This window comes from Pseudorca crassidens, chromosome 7, assembly GCF_039906515.1.
Source record: "Pseudorca crassidens isolate mPseCra1 chromosome 7, mPseCra1.hap1, whole genome shotgun sequence".
In the NCBI taxonomy this organism is placed as follows: Eukaryota; Metazoa; Chordata; class Mammalia; order Artiodactyla; family Delphinidae; genus Pseudorca; species Pseudorca crassidens.
This window is the reverse complement of record NC_090302.1, coordinates 34580129-34598316: the sequence shown is the minus strand read 5'-3', so window position 1 is coordinate 34598316 and position 18188 is coordinate 34580129. Positions and strand designations below refer to the sequence as shown.

The window sequence follows — 18188 nt, the reverse complement described above, 5'->3', positions numbered from 1 at the left end:
CTGCTTTGCCTACGCTACTAGGATGGACCCCAGCATGGTGGAGGTTGTTATCCTCATGTAATGGATGAGCTAGCTCAGGCTCAGAGAAGTTGAGTCACTTGCCCAAGGCCACAGAGCTACCGAGTGACAAGAGCTTTAACCCAGCTCTGGTCGCTTTTGGCTCTGATTCTCCCAGTGTCATAACCTGAGAAGACTCAAGGATGTGGACACACTCAGGTCTCAGCCTTGGGCTCTGGAGAAGGGAGAGGAAGCCAGGATGTCAGGATGGAGTCTAAGGGTGATCTGACCTTTGCGGTGAGAGAAATCCAACAACAATGTCCATATACCGTATACCAGCCCAGAGTAGCAAACATTCTGGTTACCACCCATTAGAGCAGTCAGCCCCTCCCAAACTGCCAGGTCTAAGCCACATTGGCTGAGGCACAGAGAGAGATTGAGGCTGGTGGATAAAGATCTTCAGACTTTGCCCTGGGCATTTGGCATGTAGGGCCTGGTGTAGGACTTTTTAAGTAAGACCGCTATATGGATCATGTTAAACTGCTTTGAATTCAGTTAATAAAGGCACCGTTTTCTTGCTCTCTGGCCACTTTCTTATGAAAAGCCCTGCTTTCCTGAGTAGTTTTAGCTCACCATCTTCACCCATTAATAATCCTTCGCATGTGCATGACACTCCACAGTTTATAAAGCAGGTCTTCATTTGCCATCCACAGTGTCTCTGTGATATGAGCAGAGCAGGGGTATCATCTCTGTTTTAAAGATAGGGAGACTGAGTCCCACATAGCACTTACGTACTACAAGTGGGATTGATTAGAATTCAAGTCAGTTCAACCAAGTGCGTGTCCACAAACGTGCAGTGAGCAGCTACTCTTTTCAAAGCCCTGTGCTAGGTCCCACTCCAGAGGAGTTTATAGTTCACTAAACAAGTGATAAGAAAAGCATGGACATGAACTTAGCGCTGAGGGGACCCAAGCAAGGCAGCAAGTAGGTGTGCCTGATTGGGAGTGGGTTGTCAGGGAGGTTTCTGAGAGAGGTGCTCCCTGAGTTGTGCCTTGAAGATGAAGACGAGCCAGCCAAATGGAACAGGAAGGTGGGGTCCAGGTCCTGACTCCCAAGTCCCCACCTGCAGGTACCTGCAGTACCCTTCCCTTCCTGCCACCTTGAGTTTTCATTAAGCTGGCTTCAAATGGCACTCCAGTGGGGAAAGCCTTTTCTCTTTGTCTCAAATGCAATTGCTTTCCCTTATGTAGACAAAGCTCTTTTGGTTAGAGGAAACAGATACCCACTCAAGCTTGTTTGCATAAAAGGAAAAGAAAGGACTTTTTATAAAGTTACAGAGATCTCACAGAAACTGGCAAGGTTGGCCTCATGGGAACTAGAGCTCTTGAGATGGGCGTCTCTGGGAGACGGATTCTACTTTTGCCTCTTTGTGTCACTGGGGTCCCTTCAGCACTATTTTACCGTTTTCCTCTCTGCCATCTGACTTTACCATCGGACTTAACGATCTCTGCTTCCCCCAGACGTCGGCAAGACTCAGTTTGGCATGACTTTCCAGAACAGAATTTTAACAGCTGACTGGCTCCTGTCCTCAGAATCACAAATCCAAAGTACAAGGCCAGGCACGGTGATTGGCCCATCCAAAGTCAGGTGACCATCTGACCACCCATAGTCCAATCAGCTGTGGCCAGGAGGTGTGATCACATGCAGCTAGCATAGCCAGTGATACCCAAACCTTCCCAGGGATATTGGAAAGGAGGACTCTCGTAGACCATGGCCAGGTGCAGGGCAGTTCCCCCAACCTGTCTTTCACATACTTTGTTTTGGTTTCTTAAGTCATACTGCTTGTGTCTCTCATAGATGAAATTCATCCCATTTTGCTTGTTGTCATGACTGCTGGTGTCCTTGCTTATGTTCCCCAGACTTGGAGCTTCTCCAGGGCAAGGATTTTGTCTTCCTCACTTTGGTACCCTGAATCTATGCCTAACCCCCCAATTGGCACAGAGGGCCTCAGGATATGTCAGTTGAAATAAATAGTTTACTACTCAATAGTCCCTCCCCAGAGTGGGATTGATACTTTGGAAATGAACTGTGGGAAGGAGCCACTTCTGGCCTCACGAGCTCTTTCTCTTATTCACAGACCTCTGGACTTCGTGGGCACTTTTCGTAACCGATGGTCCTATGGAGTAGCCTTTGGGGCTACAGCCAATAAGGTCATGTTCTTATTCTCAGAAGGCTACCAGCCCCTGCAAGTCCCACAATGGGCCCAAGGTACGTGTGCTGCCTCACACCTGCTGGGAGTTTTGCTGTGGAAATTCTTGCTCTTGGAGACTGCATGGCAGGGGTTCTCTGGGATCAGGGGATAAACTTTGTTGAACTGTCAATGTTCTTCGTAGCTTGTTACTTGCCCAAGGTCAGTGCCAAGCCCACAAAGTCTCGAGCTTTTTTGTGGAGGTTTTCTCCCAGTTAGATTCAAAGGTTTTTTAGACGTAGTAGAACAAAGTCTCAGAAAATAGGTTCACTGTCACCAACCCTAGAAATCTCTCCTGAGTCATAGCCGTGACTGCCTTCTTGATATCAGTAAGCCCTCAGATGCTTCCTCAGGGAACAGTGTTTACTTCTCTGGCCATTGATCTGAGGCCTCTTTGTTCCCCGTGCCCTGTGCTCTCCCTGCAGGTTCAACCATCCCTAATCCAGTGACTCCCAAACATCTCCTGTCCAGCTTGGTTCTCTCTCCTGGGTTCCAAGCCTATATGAGCAAATGCCTACAACATCTCCTTAGTTTTTAGGAGTTTTTAACGCAAATTAAAACCAAAATGATACATCTCTTAGAAGTGTACAAGTTGAGCTTTGGCAAATGGTTACATCTATGAAATCATCACCACAATCATGATAATGAACCCCAGAAGTTAACTTTTTCCCCTTTGTACTCTCTCCTTCCCACCCCATCCAGTCACCACCCCCATCCTCAGGCAGTTATGCAAATGGAATCATACAGAATGCAATCGGGGTTTTTTTGGGGGGGAGGGGGTCTGTTTTCTTTCACACAGCATAGTTGTTTTAAGATTCATATATGTTTAGAATGTATCAGAAATCATTCCTTTTTCATTTCTGAATAGTGTTCTACCGTATGGAGAGACCACAGTTTGTTTATCCATTCACCTATTGATAGACATTTGATTTATTTTCAGTTTTTGGCTGTTACAAATAAAGCTGCTGTAAGCATTGTAAGTCTTTGTATGTTTCCATTTTTCTTGGGTAAACACCTTTGAATGGAATGTCTGGATTATTAAGATCATGTAGTAGATTATACTTTTAAAGAAACTGTCAGACTGTTTTCCAAAATGATGGTTCCGTTTGATTGTAGATTACCATCTTCAGTGTATGAGAGTTAAGTTTCTCTATGTCCTTGACAACACATGGTCAGTCTTTTTAATTTTAGCCATTCTAAGAGGCATGTTGTGGTATCTCACTGCGGTTTCAGTTTGCAGTTTTGTAATGACTGTTGTTGTTGAGCATATTTTCATGTGCTTATCTGCTATCACTGTACCTTCTTTGGTAAAGCGTTTGTTCAAATTATTTGCCTATTTTAAAATATTGGGGATTTTTCATTTTCTTCTTATTGAGTTTTGAGAGTTCTTTATATACTCTGTATATAAGTCCTTTATCAGATGTATAAATTGCAAATACTTTTCCCCAGTCTGTTGCTTGTATTTGTATTTTACCAACAGTTTCTTTTGAAGCGCTGGCATTTTAAATTTTTATGAAATCTAATTTTTTCATATTTTCTTTTATGGATCATGCATATGATGTCATATAAGAAATATCTGCCTAAGCTAAGGTCACTTAGATTTTCGTCTTTGTGTTTTCTAGAAGTTTTATAGTCTCACAGTGTTTCGCATTTAGGTCTATGGTACATTCTGAGTTAATTTTTTTGAATATATAGTGTGAGGTGTGGATTGAATTCCTCTTTTTTTTTTTGCCTTTGGCTATCCATTTGTTCCAGCACTGTTGTCATTACAGAAACCTGTCCTTTGCCCACTACATTGCCTTTGCACCTTTGTTGAAAATCAGTTGTCTACACATGTGTATGTATGGGTCTATTTCTGGACTGTCCATTGTGTTCCATTGACCTGCAATATGTGAACGTTCCAATTTCTCCACATCCTAGCCAACACTTGTTATTTTCATTTTTTTTTAAAAAAATTATAGCCATCTTAGTAGGTGTGAAGTAGTATCTGATTGTTGTCTTGATTTGCGTTTCCGTGAAGCCTAATTGATGTTGAGCATCTGGCTGGACCAGAATATTGTTTCTTGCTTCATGGCTCAAGGGTTCCTCTTCTGTTTTTTTTGTTTGTTTGTTTGTTTGTTTGTTTGTTTTTTTGCGGTTCATGGGCCTCTCACAGTTGTGGCCTCTCCCGTCGCGGAGCACAGGCTCCGGACAGGCAGGCTCAGCGGCCATGGCTCACGGGCCCAGCCGCTCCGCAGCACGTGGAATCCTCCCGGACCGGGTCACGAACCCGTGTCCCCTGCATCGGCAGGCGGACTCTCAACCACTGCGCCACCAGGGAAGCCCCTCCTCTTCTGTTTTTACAGAATGATTATATATATGTACCCTCATTACAACCTCATATTTTGAGTTGGCTTCTTCCACTTTTGTCTGGACCCACTACTACCCATTTCCTAATGTTCTTACCTTCTCATTTTGGATTCTCGCTGCCAGCAGTTTCTCTTTCATGTGGGGCTTGTGCTGGGAGGGGACTTGGATATTTAGTATAATGAGCTCATGGGCCCTGATGGCTCCAGCATCCTCAGACCTACTAACACCTTACTAAGGTCTGCTGATTCTCACCTATGAGTCAAGGCCTTCAGCCCTGTGCCCAGTTTCAGCTGTTATTTCAGCTTCAATTTCCTGTGAATATCTGCTGGCAATTTTGGGTTCTTCTGTTCTTGGGATTTCAAAGATCCTATTGTCTTTCCTCTGCTTCCCCTTAATCAGATGTTGATATCAAATGAGTCCTGTCACTTAGATTTATTGTAGATGTTTGTTTTTGGTTTTGCTATTTTCACTGCTCTGTCTGCTTTCATGGTTGGGGGAATTCAGATAAATTAAAAAATTATGCTGTTGCAGCTTCTAACCTCACAGCAATTATTCCTTTTATATGGTCCTTAGCTGCCAGTCCCCCACTATTCACATTTACACAAATACTGACCACCTCAACCAACCATCTCCCCTCCTTTGAGTGAGAAATGTCCTTCCTTCCCTCCTTCTCTCCGTCCTACAAACTCCCACTTATATTTCATGGCCTTGCTAAATGTCACCACCTCCAGGATGCCTTCTCTGATACCCAGACCCCAGGTGAGGTCCATGACTTCCTCTTCTTGTCCACACAGCAGGTTGAATATGCCTCTATTACTGTACATATCACATCGTTTACTTTCCTTCCTGTCTTCCCTATTGGACCGTAAGCACCTCAAAGCAAGAACTTTGTTCATTCCCCCTATGTCCTTGGTGCCTGACCCACAACCCAGCTCAAAGTAGACACTTAGGAAAGGTCATCTTGCCCAATTACATTTTACTGGATCCTGTTAGACCATCTCAGAGCTAGTCAGTGGCAGCATTAATATTATTACTGCCTTATGGATGAAGTGCACAAGAAGTTTTAGAACACAGTACATCGCTGCTGTCTGTGTTGCTATGGTACACTTTATGGTGCTTTACTCTCAGTGATTTTTGTTTGTTCATTTTTGTGGTATGTTTCTGCCCATCATACTGTGAGCTAATCAAGGGCAGGGACAAAGTCTTCTTCATCTCAATAGTTAGCCCAGTGCCTGGCATGGAAGAGGTACCAGGAAGGGCCTTTTGCATGATTGCATGAAAGACATCTCTGCATTCCTCCTTGTACTAACCTGGGGCTTGTCCACTCATCTCCTTAAGTCCTGAGGTCTGTGACTGCAAGTCACACGAAACCCCATAACTGCCCTGGGTCTCCCCTGAGCCCGTGAGAAGAGGAACTCATGTCATCTCTGGCCCTGTCTCTCCCAGCCTTTGTGCTTCTGATCGGAGGCATCGAAGTCGGCCTGTCCCACTTCCCCTTCTTTGCTTGCCTCTCGTCGGAGTTCCGGCTGGTCAGCTCCATCCTGGGGTTCAGCTACTCTCTGATCTGGTAAGATGGACTCTGCCTGCCTGGCCTCCTGCAGTTCCTTTGGCCATGGCTGGACTCTGGACAAGGAGCTGGAGGTGACCTGAGAGCTCTCTTTGGAGGGCACCTTGCCCAGAACCGACGCCCAGGGCGGGTGGGCGGAGTGACTGGTCCAAGGCCCACCGCAGCCCCTCCTTGGAAACTGCACTTGAGGCTTCAGAAGGTCAGGCCTGCGTTCTGTCTGCTCCACAGGAGGCCGCTCATGATCAGAATATTCCCAGAAGTCAGGGCTGTAGAAAACTCCGTTTCTGTCAAGTGCCGTCAGTCCCGTGGTTAGAAGCAGGAGTCCCATTGGGTTCTGCCGCTCCTCGCTGTCATGCTTCCCTAGGAGCCCAGGAGAAAGTGCAGGTGCCTCAGCTGGGCGTTCAGTGCTGTCGCAGTCTGGCCTCTCTCCATCTCTCCATGCCTGACAGTCTCTAGCACACACCTCCGGTCATGCAAGACTCCTATACTCCTTTCTCCGTCCACTTATTCGTTCAGCAGACATCCCGCTGTGAGCCAGGGAAAACACTGGAGGACAGGAGAGACCCTCCTGGAACATGTGTTCTGGCCTCTTTGTCTACATATTGCTATTCCCTGTGTGGATCGTCTTCCCCGACTTGGCCCAGTGATAGATACATGCTCATCCTTCGTGGATCAGAGCCCTCAGATGTGGGACCTTTCTGACCCTCCTCTTGAGCGCTGTGCCCTCAGCGCTGACACCGGACTGGCACAGAGCTGGCCCTGGGGAATATTTTCTGGCTGAAAAACCCCATGAACACTTCTACTCTCCAGCCCTGAAACTCATCTCATTGCCTGCATCCCCCTTACTGGGCCGGCTTCCCCACTACAGCATTTTCTGTGGGGCAGGGGTCCCAGGCCCAGTGTGTGTGAACCAGTGCAGGGGGCTCACAAGCAAATGATACCCCAATGGCTACAATTACAGAGTTTGTGACTTGCTTTTTAAAAATTAGAAGAAGAGAGGGTATTCAGGGTTAGACGTGGAATAATATCATCTTAACAGCCTCTGCCAGACTTTCTGAGCTGGAGAGGAGAGGGTGGTCAGAACCACTTAGCAGCTTGGGCACCTTGGGCACCTTGGGAGTATGACCAGGAATGTGTGTCCAGCCGGGAGAAAACGTTGAGGCTTATTCCTCAGGGCAGTGTTTACAGACAGGGCATGTCCCGTCAGAAAGAGCCTCGGTCCCGGAGTCAGAACACCTGGGTCTTGGTCCTAGCTCTGGGTGTGACTCTGGAGAAATCCCTTCCCCTCTCTGGGCTTCAGTCTCCCCACCTGAGTGATGAGGGGAGAAAGTAGGAGACCTCTCAGTGTCTTCCTGCTCTGCCGTCGTGGATCCCAGGATTATGTCCTCAGTGAGGATGTGTTAAATGAATTCAGTGTGCATGTACCTAGGCACAAGCTGTATGCCTGATCTGGGTGGGATGTACTGGGGACCAGTCCTCCCAAGAAGGATTCAGAGGGGAGGTAACTCCAGGCAGGTGGTATCTGAGCTGTTTTCACAGGGGCTGTGCTGGGAAGGACCCCAGGACCCCAACCCTGGTTTCTGTCTTGCAGGTTTGCTGTCACCACCCTTCACATCACACAGTGTCCCCATGGGCAGGTGAGTCCCTGCTGAGCTGTGTTTAGGGTATTCAGTCCTATCACCATGGCCAACTCACTGTGTGACCTGGGACAAGCCTTTGCCACTCTGGGCCTCAGCTTCCTCGTGTGGACAAAAGGGGAGTTGGAACCATTCATGATGCTTCCATTTGTAGAGCATCTTGTGTTCATCAGATGGCATTCACAGGAGATGTTCTCTCAGTTGATGCTCATAGTGGCCCCTCAAGGGAGGGAAGCTCTTAGCAAACCTGTTTACAGATGAGGAAACTGAGGCACAAGTATATTATGTAACTCTTGAGAAGCAGCAGATTTGGGAGTTGAGACGAGGTCTGGCTGACTCTCAAGCTCATTTCTTTCCATTCCTTCATGTAGCCTCAGTTTCTCTGTCTATAAAATGGGAGACTCGAACTAGATGAATCCCTTATCACTTTGCCATGCATCCTCTTTCTCAGAATTAGAGGAAGCTGGTTCATCTGTTTAGCCCTGTACCCCAGGAAAAGGAGCAAGATGAAAGAGGGGTGTCACACTGCATCTAGAAGGGTTACCAGGTGTGTGAGGGGAGTACGAAGAAGCCACCTGGGCCAGGAGCCCACAGGAGCCTTGCCAAAGCCTTTCCTGGGCATCAGTAACTATGGAGGATTAAAGGGTGTGATAAAGAGAGTCTGGGGGGAGCTGGGCTAGAAAATGAGGCTGGTAGTCTGGGCCTTCCCTCTGCATCTCTGCACTGGGATTGAGGGCATTCCGGCACAACTCTGCCCCAAAAGAAGCCCTCCTTCCCACTGCTCACAGTACCTGAGGTTCAGGATCACAGGTATTTTCTCTGGAGTCTTGGAGAGCTTTCAGTCTTCCAGAGGTTCTTTGGAAATTTGAAATATTCATGGTTAATCGGCAGGGTCTCACTTCTATGCTCAGAATCACTAACACCAAGAACTGCTACGTGCCAGGCGTTGTTCTAGGCTCAGTTCCAATCACTAACCGGAGAATCCTCAGGACACTTCGCAGACAGTGTGTTAGTGCCATTCCCAGTTCACTGGTAGGAAAGCAAGGTTCAGGGGCTAACATGACTTACTAATTAAAGATCATGGGACTGAAATCCAGACTAAGGAATTAATGAAAATTTGTCCTCATGTTTTCAAATGTATTTATGAAAACTTTATTTATAAAAATGAGACATTAGAAAGGGTCTCAAATGTCAAATATTAGGGGAAAGTTTAGATAAAGTTTGGTTCATATAAATAATGCACTGTTATGCAGCATTAAAAATAATGTTCACAAATAATTTGTAACCATGTGGAGAAGTGATTATGCTATATACAGACCTACATATTTGGTACTATCTCTACTTATAATATATATAGCTATATGGGTATAGATAAAGATGAAAGACACTGAAATACTGATGGTGGTTATGTCTCACATATAAGCATATGCCGGAGATGAGGATGAAGACACGGGCCCGCACGTCTCAGAATGTGTCCGTCCCCCAGTCTAACACCACTACATCAAAACTCTGATTTCTCCTTAGGGAGAAATACTCTGGAAACATAAAAAAAAAATGAAACTAACCGGTAAATTGTGAAAGATACATAACAATATGATTTGTCTTAAAACAGTGGAAAAAATTGTTTATCAAAATGAAGCTAAAAATAGAAAAACTATGAGCACCATCTTGAGAGACCTGTTACTCTTGGGAGCTTGTGTTGCTCCCAAAATGATGACACTTATGGGCTCTCCCTCCCTCCTTCCTCCTTCCCCCGCTCCCTCCCTCCTTCCCTCCCTCCCTCCTTCCTTCCTTCCTTCCTTCCTTCCTTTTCTTCTTCTCCTTCTCCCTCTCGCCCACCCCCTCCCCCTTCCTCTTCTCTCTCTCCCCTCTTCTCTCTCTCTTTCACCCTCCTCTCTCTTGTGAGTATTTTCCAAAAGTAATATTTAATACCTAATGAGAAAAAAGCCATGAAAGCCCTTTGTATAAAATTAAATAGGGGCGCTAAGACTCAAGTCCAGGGCTGCTGGACTCCAAGTACACTGCTTGTTCTGATGATGTGGGGCTGGGGGAGCGGGGATTGGCTGCTGACCTCCAAGCTCTGAGAGGGTGGGCCCTGGTGGGAGCAGGCTGGGGCAGGCAGGTTCCTGTGCACAGCCTCACCAGTGGCCTAGCCCTTCCCTACCTAGAGCCCACGCCCCATGGTCTGCTTCTGTTGCAGTTTGTGGGGAAGTATGAGACTGTTGTGTTCTACTGGCCCTCACTGCTCTGCCTGGCCTTCCTTCTGGGCCGCTTCCTGTACATGTTTGTCAAGTCTCTGAGGGTCCACCTGGGCTGGGAGCTCCAGACGGTGAGTACTAAGTAAAAACACCGTGTGTGTCCTGACAGGTTAAGTTTTCCCAACAGCCTTGTGAGGTAGGTACTATTATTACTTCTCCCACTCTGTATTAGGAAACTTGGACCCAGAGGTGTCAGTTGCATTGCCCAAGCTCACATAGCTAGTCTATAGCAGAGCCAGACCTGGAACCCAGAGAACTGGGTTGTTGAGGCTCTCTCTTACCCATTGTGCTTCTTTTTCTAGTTCCTCAAAGTAAAGAGTTAGGTTGTTTGCATGAGATCTTTCTTTTTTTCTTAATATAGGCATTTACCGCTACACACTGCCCTCTTAGAACTGAACTGCTTTTCCTGGATCCCATAAATTTCTGTATGTTGTATTTCTATTTTCATTTGCTTCAAGATATTTCTGATTTCCCTTTTGATTTTTTCTTTGACCCATTGGTTGTTCAGGAGTGTATCGTTTGTGAATTTTCCAATTTTCCTCCTATTATCAACGTCTAGCTTTTTGTGGTCAGAAATTATGTCTGATATGATTTCAATCTTCTTACGTTTAAGACTTGTTTTGTGGCCAAACATATGCTCTATCCTGGAAAATGTTCTTGAGAAGAATATGTATTCTGCTGCTGTTATATGGAATGTTCTATAAATGTCTTTTTGGTCCATTTGGTCTATAGTGTTGTTCTAGTCAGCTGTTTCCTTATTGATTTTCTGACCGGATTATCTATCCATTGTTGAAAGTGTGGTGTTGAAGTCCTCTACTATTATCATGTTGCTGTTTATTTCTTCCTTCAGTTCTGTTAATATTTATTTTATATATTTAGGTGCTCTGATATTAGGTATATATATGTGTTTACAATTTTTATATCATTTTGATGAACTGACCTCTTTATCATTATATAATGACCTTCTTTGTCTCTTGTGATAGTTTTTGACTTAAAGTCCACTTTGTCTCATGCAGAATCTTTAGTTGTGGCATGTGAACTGTTAGTTGCGGCATGTGGGATCTAGTTCCCTGACCAGGGATGGAACCCAGGCCCCTTGCATTGGGAGTGCAGAGCCTTAGCCACTGGACCACCAGGGAAGTCCCCATTATTTCTTTTTTAAAAAAATATTTATTTATTTTATTTATTTGTTTTCCTTATTTATTTTTTTTGGCTGCATCAGGTCTTAGTTGCAGCACATGGGATCTCTGTTGAGGCATGCAGGATCTTTTCATTATGGTGTGTGGTCTGCTTGGGTTTCTCTCTAGTTGCGGCATGCAGGCGTCTCTCTAGTTGTGACATGCAGGTTTTCTCTCTCTAGTTGTGGTGTGCAGGCTCCAGGACACATGGGCTCAGTAGTTGCGGCGCGTGGGCTCCAGAGCATGTGGGCTCTGTAGCTTGTGGCATGTGGGCTCTCTCATTGAGGCGTGCAAGCTCAATAGTTGTGACATGTGGGCTTAGTTGCGCCGCAACATGTGGGATCTTAGTTCCCCGACCAGGGATCGAACCCGCATTCCCTGCATTGGAAGGTGGATTCTTTACCACTGGACTACCAGGGAAGCCCCCCCATTATTTCTTTATACAGCTTTCTGCCCTTTTCTCTTTCTCTGTTCCTTCGAGGACTCCAGAAGGACTCCCCCACCCCATTGACCCCCTGCCCCATTTCCCTGCTCTTAGCTTTCCCCAGACTATTCCGCCATGCTGATCCCCTCAGTGTTCTGGGTGGTGTGAGACAGGAATGGATCTGTTGGGCAGTGTCCCCCAAGACTGGGGAAGGTGGGCTCTCACTTCACTTTTATTTTCCCTCATAGGAGAAATTACAAGCTAAGAGGGCCTTCTCTCTATGCCCTGAGCTGTACTACTTTGGAGGAGGAGTGATGTTGGTAAAATGAAACTGTTCTCCTTGTTCTCTTTCATGCATCTATTCTTGGAGTTTTTGCTTAACTAGCGTGCTGTAACCTCCAAGGTAGATACTTGGGCCCCCACAAAGGTACTCTCACCTGTGGGTGGTTGTCAAAGTTGGAGTATCTGAGGGCGTATGGGAACTGGAACCTCCTGTTCCTCCAGCTCGCTGATGTCACTTACGAGTCAGAATTGTAACCAGGTCTATTTTACTCTGCGCAACATCTGCAACATATAAGATTTCGTCTCACAGTGTGTAAAAGTTACATATTCAATATGTTGTAAAACAGATGACTACTGTGGAAAGCTCATTACACTTGGAGAAAACATTTCCAAACATACTATTAAAGTTCATTTCAAAATAAGAAATGAGCAAGAGAAATTCCTTTTCATAAAAAATAAAAACACTGGGATTTTGGGTGTTTCATTTCTGGAACAGTGTTTTGAACTATGATGAGAAATCACCAAATCTCAAAGGGAAAAATCGACTTCACAAAACAAAGGCTGGTGTAAAGCAGTAAGCAGAAGAGTCAAGGAAGGTCAGGCCTCTGGCATTTCATGAAAGAAGTGCTTGGGAAACAGGAGACGGGACCGTATAGTCTCTTCAATAAATGACGGGTGTCTGGGAATGGCAAGTTTTACCGAAAATCCTGGCCTCTAGGGAAATAGCCCCTCAAAGAGACCAAAGCCCTAACAAGACTTTGTGAGCCAAAACATCAACCTCTCTCTTTTCTCACAGGAAGAAAAGCCTTTCCTGGAAGTTCACCAGGCAGAGCACGTCAAACAGCTCCTGAGGAAGTGCCCCCTGCAGTAAGCACAGTTATATTTGTTCACGCCCTTCGGCATTTGCACCAATATTGATGAGCCCTGACTGTGTCAGAGACCTGGAGATGACTGGAAGAGCGCTGTTTTAGGACGCTTGTTTGCTAATAACAGAAACTCGACTCAAATGGGATTAAAGAGAAACAGGAAAGTTGTGGCCTTACATAATTAAAGAGCCTAGAGGTCGCCAGTTTTCAGACACAGATGGATCCAGGGGTTTGACTGATATAATCAGAACTAGGTCTCTTTCCCTCATCTCTCAGCTCTGCTTTTACCTATGTTAAACTCTTAGGTAGGCTTCCTCCCCGTGGTGGCCCCCAGAATCTCTAAGCTTATACCCTCCTGTCTTAAGCTCATAGAGAAGACAATGTTTTCTTTCAAATAATTCAAACAAAATTCCCATGAATGTGTTTCGCTGGATCAAGTTGGACCACATGGCATCCCAGAACCAATTACTGTGAGTAGGTGATTGGAGTAAACTGATTGTTAAACCAGGGTCACATGTTCACCATGGGAACTAGGAAGTGGTTCAGCTTCACTTAAACCACCAGGACTGATGGTGGGGAAGAGTAGATTCCCAGAGAAAAACTGAGATGTTGTTACCAATAAAAGAGGACATAGCTCTTGACCAGGCAAGAACACCTGGTCTTCAGTGACCATTCAAGTCACCCTACCCCTGCCACTGCCACTGTGCACAAGGGTATATTCCCAGAGAAGGGATATGTCTAATCCAAGGTCATAGTGGCAAAACTAGTTCTTTGGTTAGAGTTACATTTGGCTACATATAGCAGAAAATGCAAAATAATCATGGCACAAATAAAAGAGAGATTTCTTTCTTTCTCATGTAAAAGAATTCTGGAGGCAGGCAGTCCATACTAACCCTGGACTGCCCACCACGCAGTTTACCCATTGTCTGTCTTTCTGTTCCAGTAACGTAGTGGTTTCCATCATGAAGGCTGTCTGTGGCCCAAGATAGATGCTGGGGCTCCAGCCTGGGCCAGCCACCATGTCTGCCCTTCAGACGGCAGGCAGGAGAAAAGAGTGAAGTCAAAGGGAATCCTCCCAGCTGTGTCAGTTCCACCTGACCAGCCTCCCCAAAGTCCCACACCACATCTCTGGTCACGTCTAATTGGCTTGTTTAGTCTTGGTCACTCTTAGCTGTAAGAGAGGTCGGGAACTATAGCCTTTAATTTGGTAGATTGCTGTACTGAATAAAACTGAGTCTTTGTTCTTAAGAATAAGGGGAGAATGAAAACTGTGCAATCTACCAGTGCTCTTTGTCTTCACTATACTCTAAGGTGAAGAAGAGGAGATGATATTATTTTCGGAAGAATCAGGCATTTGTTTACCAGCCACAACCTGTCTTCTCTTGATGTTTATTCATTCACAGAGAGAGAGAAAAGTCTTGGTTCCAAACCAGGATATATGAGTGGGACCCTTACTTTCAGTTCCCAAGCAGGATGATTGGAACCACTGTGTTGGCTTTCATCTGCTTGTACCTTGTAAGTAGATCTAAGCAAATCCTTTATTATTTTATAAATGGGGTGGGTCTGGGATAGGGGTTGTTCTTTAAAAGCTGGGTCAAAATTGAGTATCTGTAAATCAAAAAAGTACAATTCTTTGACCCCACCATTTTGACTCCAAGGACACTTATACTCATGTGGTGAATATTACTAATAAATATAATCGAGTTATTTACGGAGACTTCCAGTTACCAATTCCACATGTAAAGAGCTTGCAATATGCCAATCCATCTTAACAACAAATACAAATCTGAACAAGTTGAAGAATCAACAACTCTTCTTAGATCCCTAAGAGCAGTGAGGTCATGGAGCAAACCTTTACCCCTAAAACTGAAGAGACACGATCATCACAGAATGGAGCAGAAACCCCATGGCAACCAGTGCCAAGGTAGGAAAATCTGAACTGTAATTGATGCCATCAATCAATTGGATATTTTGGAAATCCAAAGACTACTTCATCAACAACAGCAGAACATACATTCTTCTCAAGAGTAAATGGAAAATTCAACAAGATAGACTATATCCTGGACCATAAAACACGTCTTAATAAATATAAAAGAATAGAAATCGTACAATGTCTGCTCTCAGATCAAAGTGGAATTAAATTAAAAATCAGTAACAGAAAGATAATGGAGAATCTGCAAGTAGTAGGTATGAAAACAACACACTTTAAAGTAACATATGAGCCAAAGAAAAACATCAAGGGAAATTAAAAATGTTTTGAACAGATGAAAATGAAAACACAACTTATCAAAATTTGTGGGAGGCAGCAAAGGCAGTGCTTAGAGGGAAATTTATAGCATTGAATGTACGTATTAGACCTGAAGAAAGATCTTAAATCAATCGTCTAAACTTTCACCTTAGGAAACGAACAAACAAAAAAGAGCAAATTAAAATGCAAAGTAAGCAGAAGAATAGATGTAATAAAAATTAGAGCAGAAACCTATGAAATTGAAAACAGGAAGTCAATAAAGTACAGAATCAAAGCATTTCATGTGGTCATTGTTATCTGAGATAAAATGTCTGAGTCAAAAGCAGGGTCAAATGGCGGGATAAAAATGGCCAAATTGTCTTCTGCTCATTTTAAATGTACTAGGATGATACCTATATAAACTAATCCTGTGATTAAGTTTTAAGTGGATGTATTAGGTTATGATGAAGTACCACATAAACCCACAAATTTCAGTGACAACACTGAATATATTTTTGCCCACCTAACAGTGTTGAGTGAGTGTTGAGGTTTGGGAGGTAGCAGTCTTCCACGTGTTTGTTCCATAACTGGTTTCTCCATCGTGTGCCTTCATCATCCCTGAGCACCCTCACCATCTGCATCCAGTCAACAGAAGGAGAAAGCAGGTGGCGAAATGCCTGTGAGAGGTTTTCAAAGGCTATGTGGGCCCAGCACACATTCCTTCCACTCTTCTTCCATTGACAAGAACCTTGTTATTTACCCACATCTAACTCAAGGGAGGCTGGCAAATGTAGTCCAGCCTGTGCCCAAAAAAGAGGAGAAGAGATTTTAATGGACAACTAGCTAGAGTTCTCTGCAGCAGTGGGTAAATCACTAGGGGTTATTGTGTTTATTAAATCATTATTGGTTGTCTACTCTATGCCAAACACTATACTAAGACCTGGAAGAGAGAAGAGAGCTGATTCAGCAGAGTCTTGGCCTGGGAGTAGCCCATGGTCTAAGACAAGAAGATAAAATACAGTATGAAGTACTGCCGTCTAACTAGAGAAAAAGAAAAGGTAAAAGTGCTTTGGAAATTTAGTGAATTACTCTGGATTGAGAACCTGCCTGAAAATAGTAGCATTTGAGCTCCACATTCAGTTCGGTTGATGAAGTAAAATGGCGTCAGGGACTCTAGAAGCAATGGCATGATGATGGGGGCATGAGGGCAGGATGACAGGATGATAGGAGGGGAGCAAGCATGACATGCATACAGGAAACAGCACCTCCTCCAATTTGGTCATTGCCAAGATACAAGAAGGGGAACAGTGAGAAGTGTTTGGAATTGTCCCCAGGGTCACCCCTTATTCAAAGTCCACTCTGTTTTAATTATTTCACTCTGATTTAATTAATGTTTGAAGAGTTCTTTGAGCCCTTGTGGTGCCTACTCTTATATGCTGTTGTGTTAAGAACAGAGTTTGGGGTGACTCCTGTCTCCAAAGAAGTCACAATCCCATTCATCTCAGTAGAGCAAGTGTCCAGAGTCTATTGCAGATGAGTTTTGAGCTTCAGAGAGTTTTGACCTCAAAACCAAAGAGAGACCCATATGTTATTCATATACTGAGCTGGACTCAGGTGAGACCTTGAAACATTTGCTCTGTGTCCCCCAGTTCATTGTCATTGAGTTCTGCATGTTCGTGTATGTGAGAGATGAGCTGGATGTGTTTGAAGGGGAATTGGAGAGTTACGTCGCCTCCATGAACCGGACGGGTACCCTGACCCCAGTCCTCCTGCAGGTGAAAGAGCTGATTAACGTCACCAAAGGTAAAACCATCCTCCACCTTTGTTCCTGCTGCCTGTGTAGGAAACAGAGAGGGACTTGTGACCTGTGGCAGGTGCACACCTATAATGATTATTGCTGCTGGTCTTGATATTACCTGTGTTACAATTGCTCTATGCCTCCCTGGGTTGACTCAAAGGAAAAAGGGGTCAGGACACAGGCCATTTTGTTAGAACCTGTTTGGGGCTGAATTGAACATGCCCTGATAATTTTCTAATCTCAAATAGCCTATTTTGTTTGATGCCAGTGGAAACAACTAAAATCATCATATTTTTTTCACTTTGGAAAAGATAAAACAGTGGTCCATGACTTTATTATTATATGGAAAGTTTACTTATATCATTCAAATTTAATTTCTGCTTAGTTCAGGTTGCTATAACAAATTACCATAGACTGTGTGGTATAAAAACAGACATTTATTTCTCACAGTTCTGGAGACTGGGAAGTTGAAGGTGCTAGCAGACCTGGTGTCTGGGGAGGGTCAGTTTCCTGACTTGCTGAAGGCCACCCTCTCTTTGAGTCCTCACATACTGGATGGAGAACAGGGAGAGGAAGCGAACTCTCTCATGTATCTTCTTATAGGGCACTAATTCCATCATGAGGGCTCCACCCTCATGATCTAATCACCTCCCAAAGGCTCCATTTCCAAATACCATCACATTGGGGATTGGAGTTTCAACACATGAATTTTGTGGGGGGTGGGAGACACACACATTTTGTCCATAACAGTCACTTTACCTTAAAATAGTAGCTTTCTTTGAAAATGACATACTCTAATTATATGTCCATTGCCCATGAAGGAAGGAAAGTTCTTCACTATTCCTTGTTGAGAAAGGACCTGGACAAGATGTCAGGATAAACTCTGTAATTGGACAAGTCAGGTCCCTTCTCTTGGCCTCAGTTTCCTCATCTTTAAAATGGGACTGGGATGAGGGTACCAAATGGTTTCCAAAAGCCTTTGTAGCTCTGACATTTAATGGCTGTAAATTACCATATGTTCCTTAAGCCATGAAACAGGTGTTGCAAATAATATTTTCACTTAAGACTCACAAGCTAGTAGAATATCAAAACCAGAGGGGAATAGATCTACTGTGAATTATTTGAGGAAAATTCTCTTATACATACATGACATAGAAGGTTACACTAAGGTGGGTACTGCTTCTTCCATATTACCATACTTTTTTGTTGCCCTTGAACACTTCTATTCATCTTTAATGTTCTGCCTGAGTCCCTTCCTATACACTCAGCGAGCATATTCTAATGTTTGATTTAATAATACTTGTTTTAAGTCATACTTCAGAAAATTCACATTTCTACCCCTGTTTTGGGCAACTTT

At 44.4% G+C, this 18188-nt stretch overlaps 1 protein-coding gene across 2 annotated transcripts in view; it reads left to right on the top strand.

Annotated features, from left to right (window-relative positions):
- Positions 1-18188, top strand: part of LOC137227666 (stimulated by retinoic acid gene 6 protein-like) — a 72689-nt gene that overhangs the window by 40334 nt on the left and 14167 nt on the right. For both annotated transcript variants that reach the window (XR_010944948.1, XM_067743887.1), the window contains exons 5-11: positions 2135-2265; positions 6041-6161; positions 7753-7798; positions 9999-10127; positions 12737-12807; positions 14210-14321; positions 16683-16836. Coding sequence is in view for 1 of the 2 variants with exons in the window: in XM_067743887.1 (XP_067599988.1) it covers positions 2135-2265; positions 6041-6161; positions 7753-7798; positions 9999-10127; positions 12737-12807; positions 14210-14321; positions 16683-16836 (764 nt within the window). In the remaining variant the exon portion in view is untranslated. The remainder of the gene's footprint in view (positions 1-2134; positions 2266-6040; positions 6162-7752; positions 7799-9998; positions 10128-12736; positions 12808-14209; positions 14322-16682; positions 16837-18188) is intronic.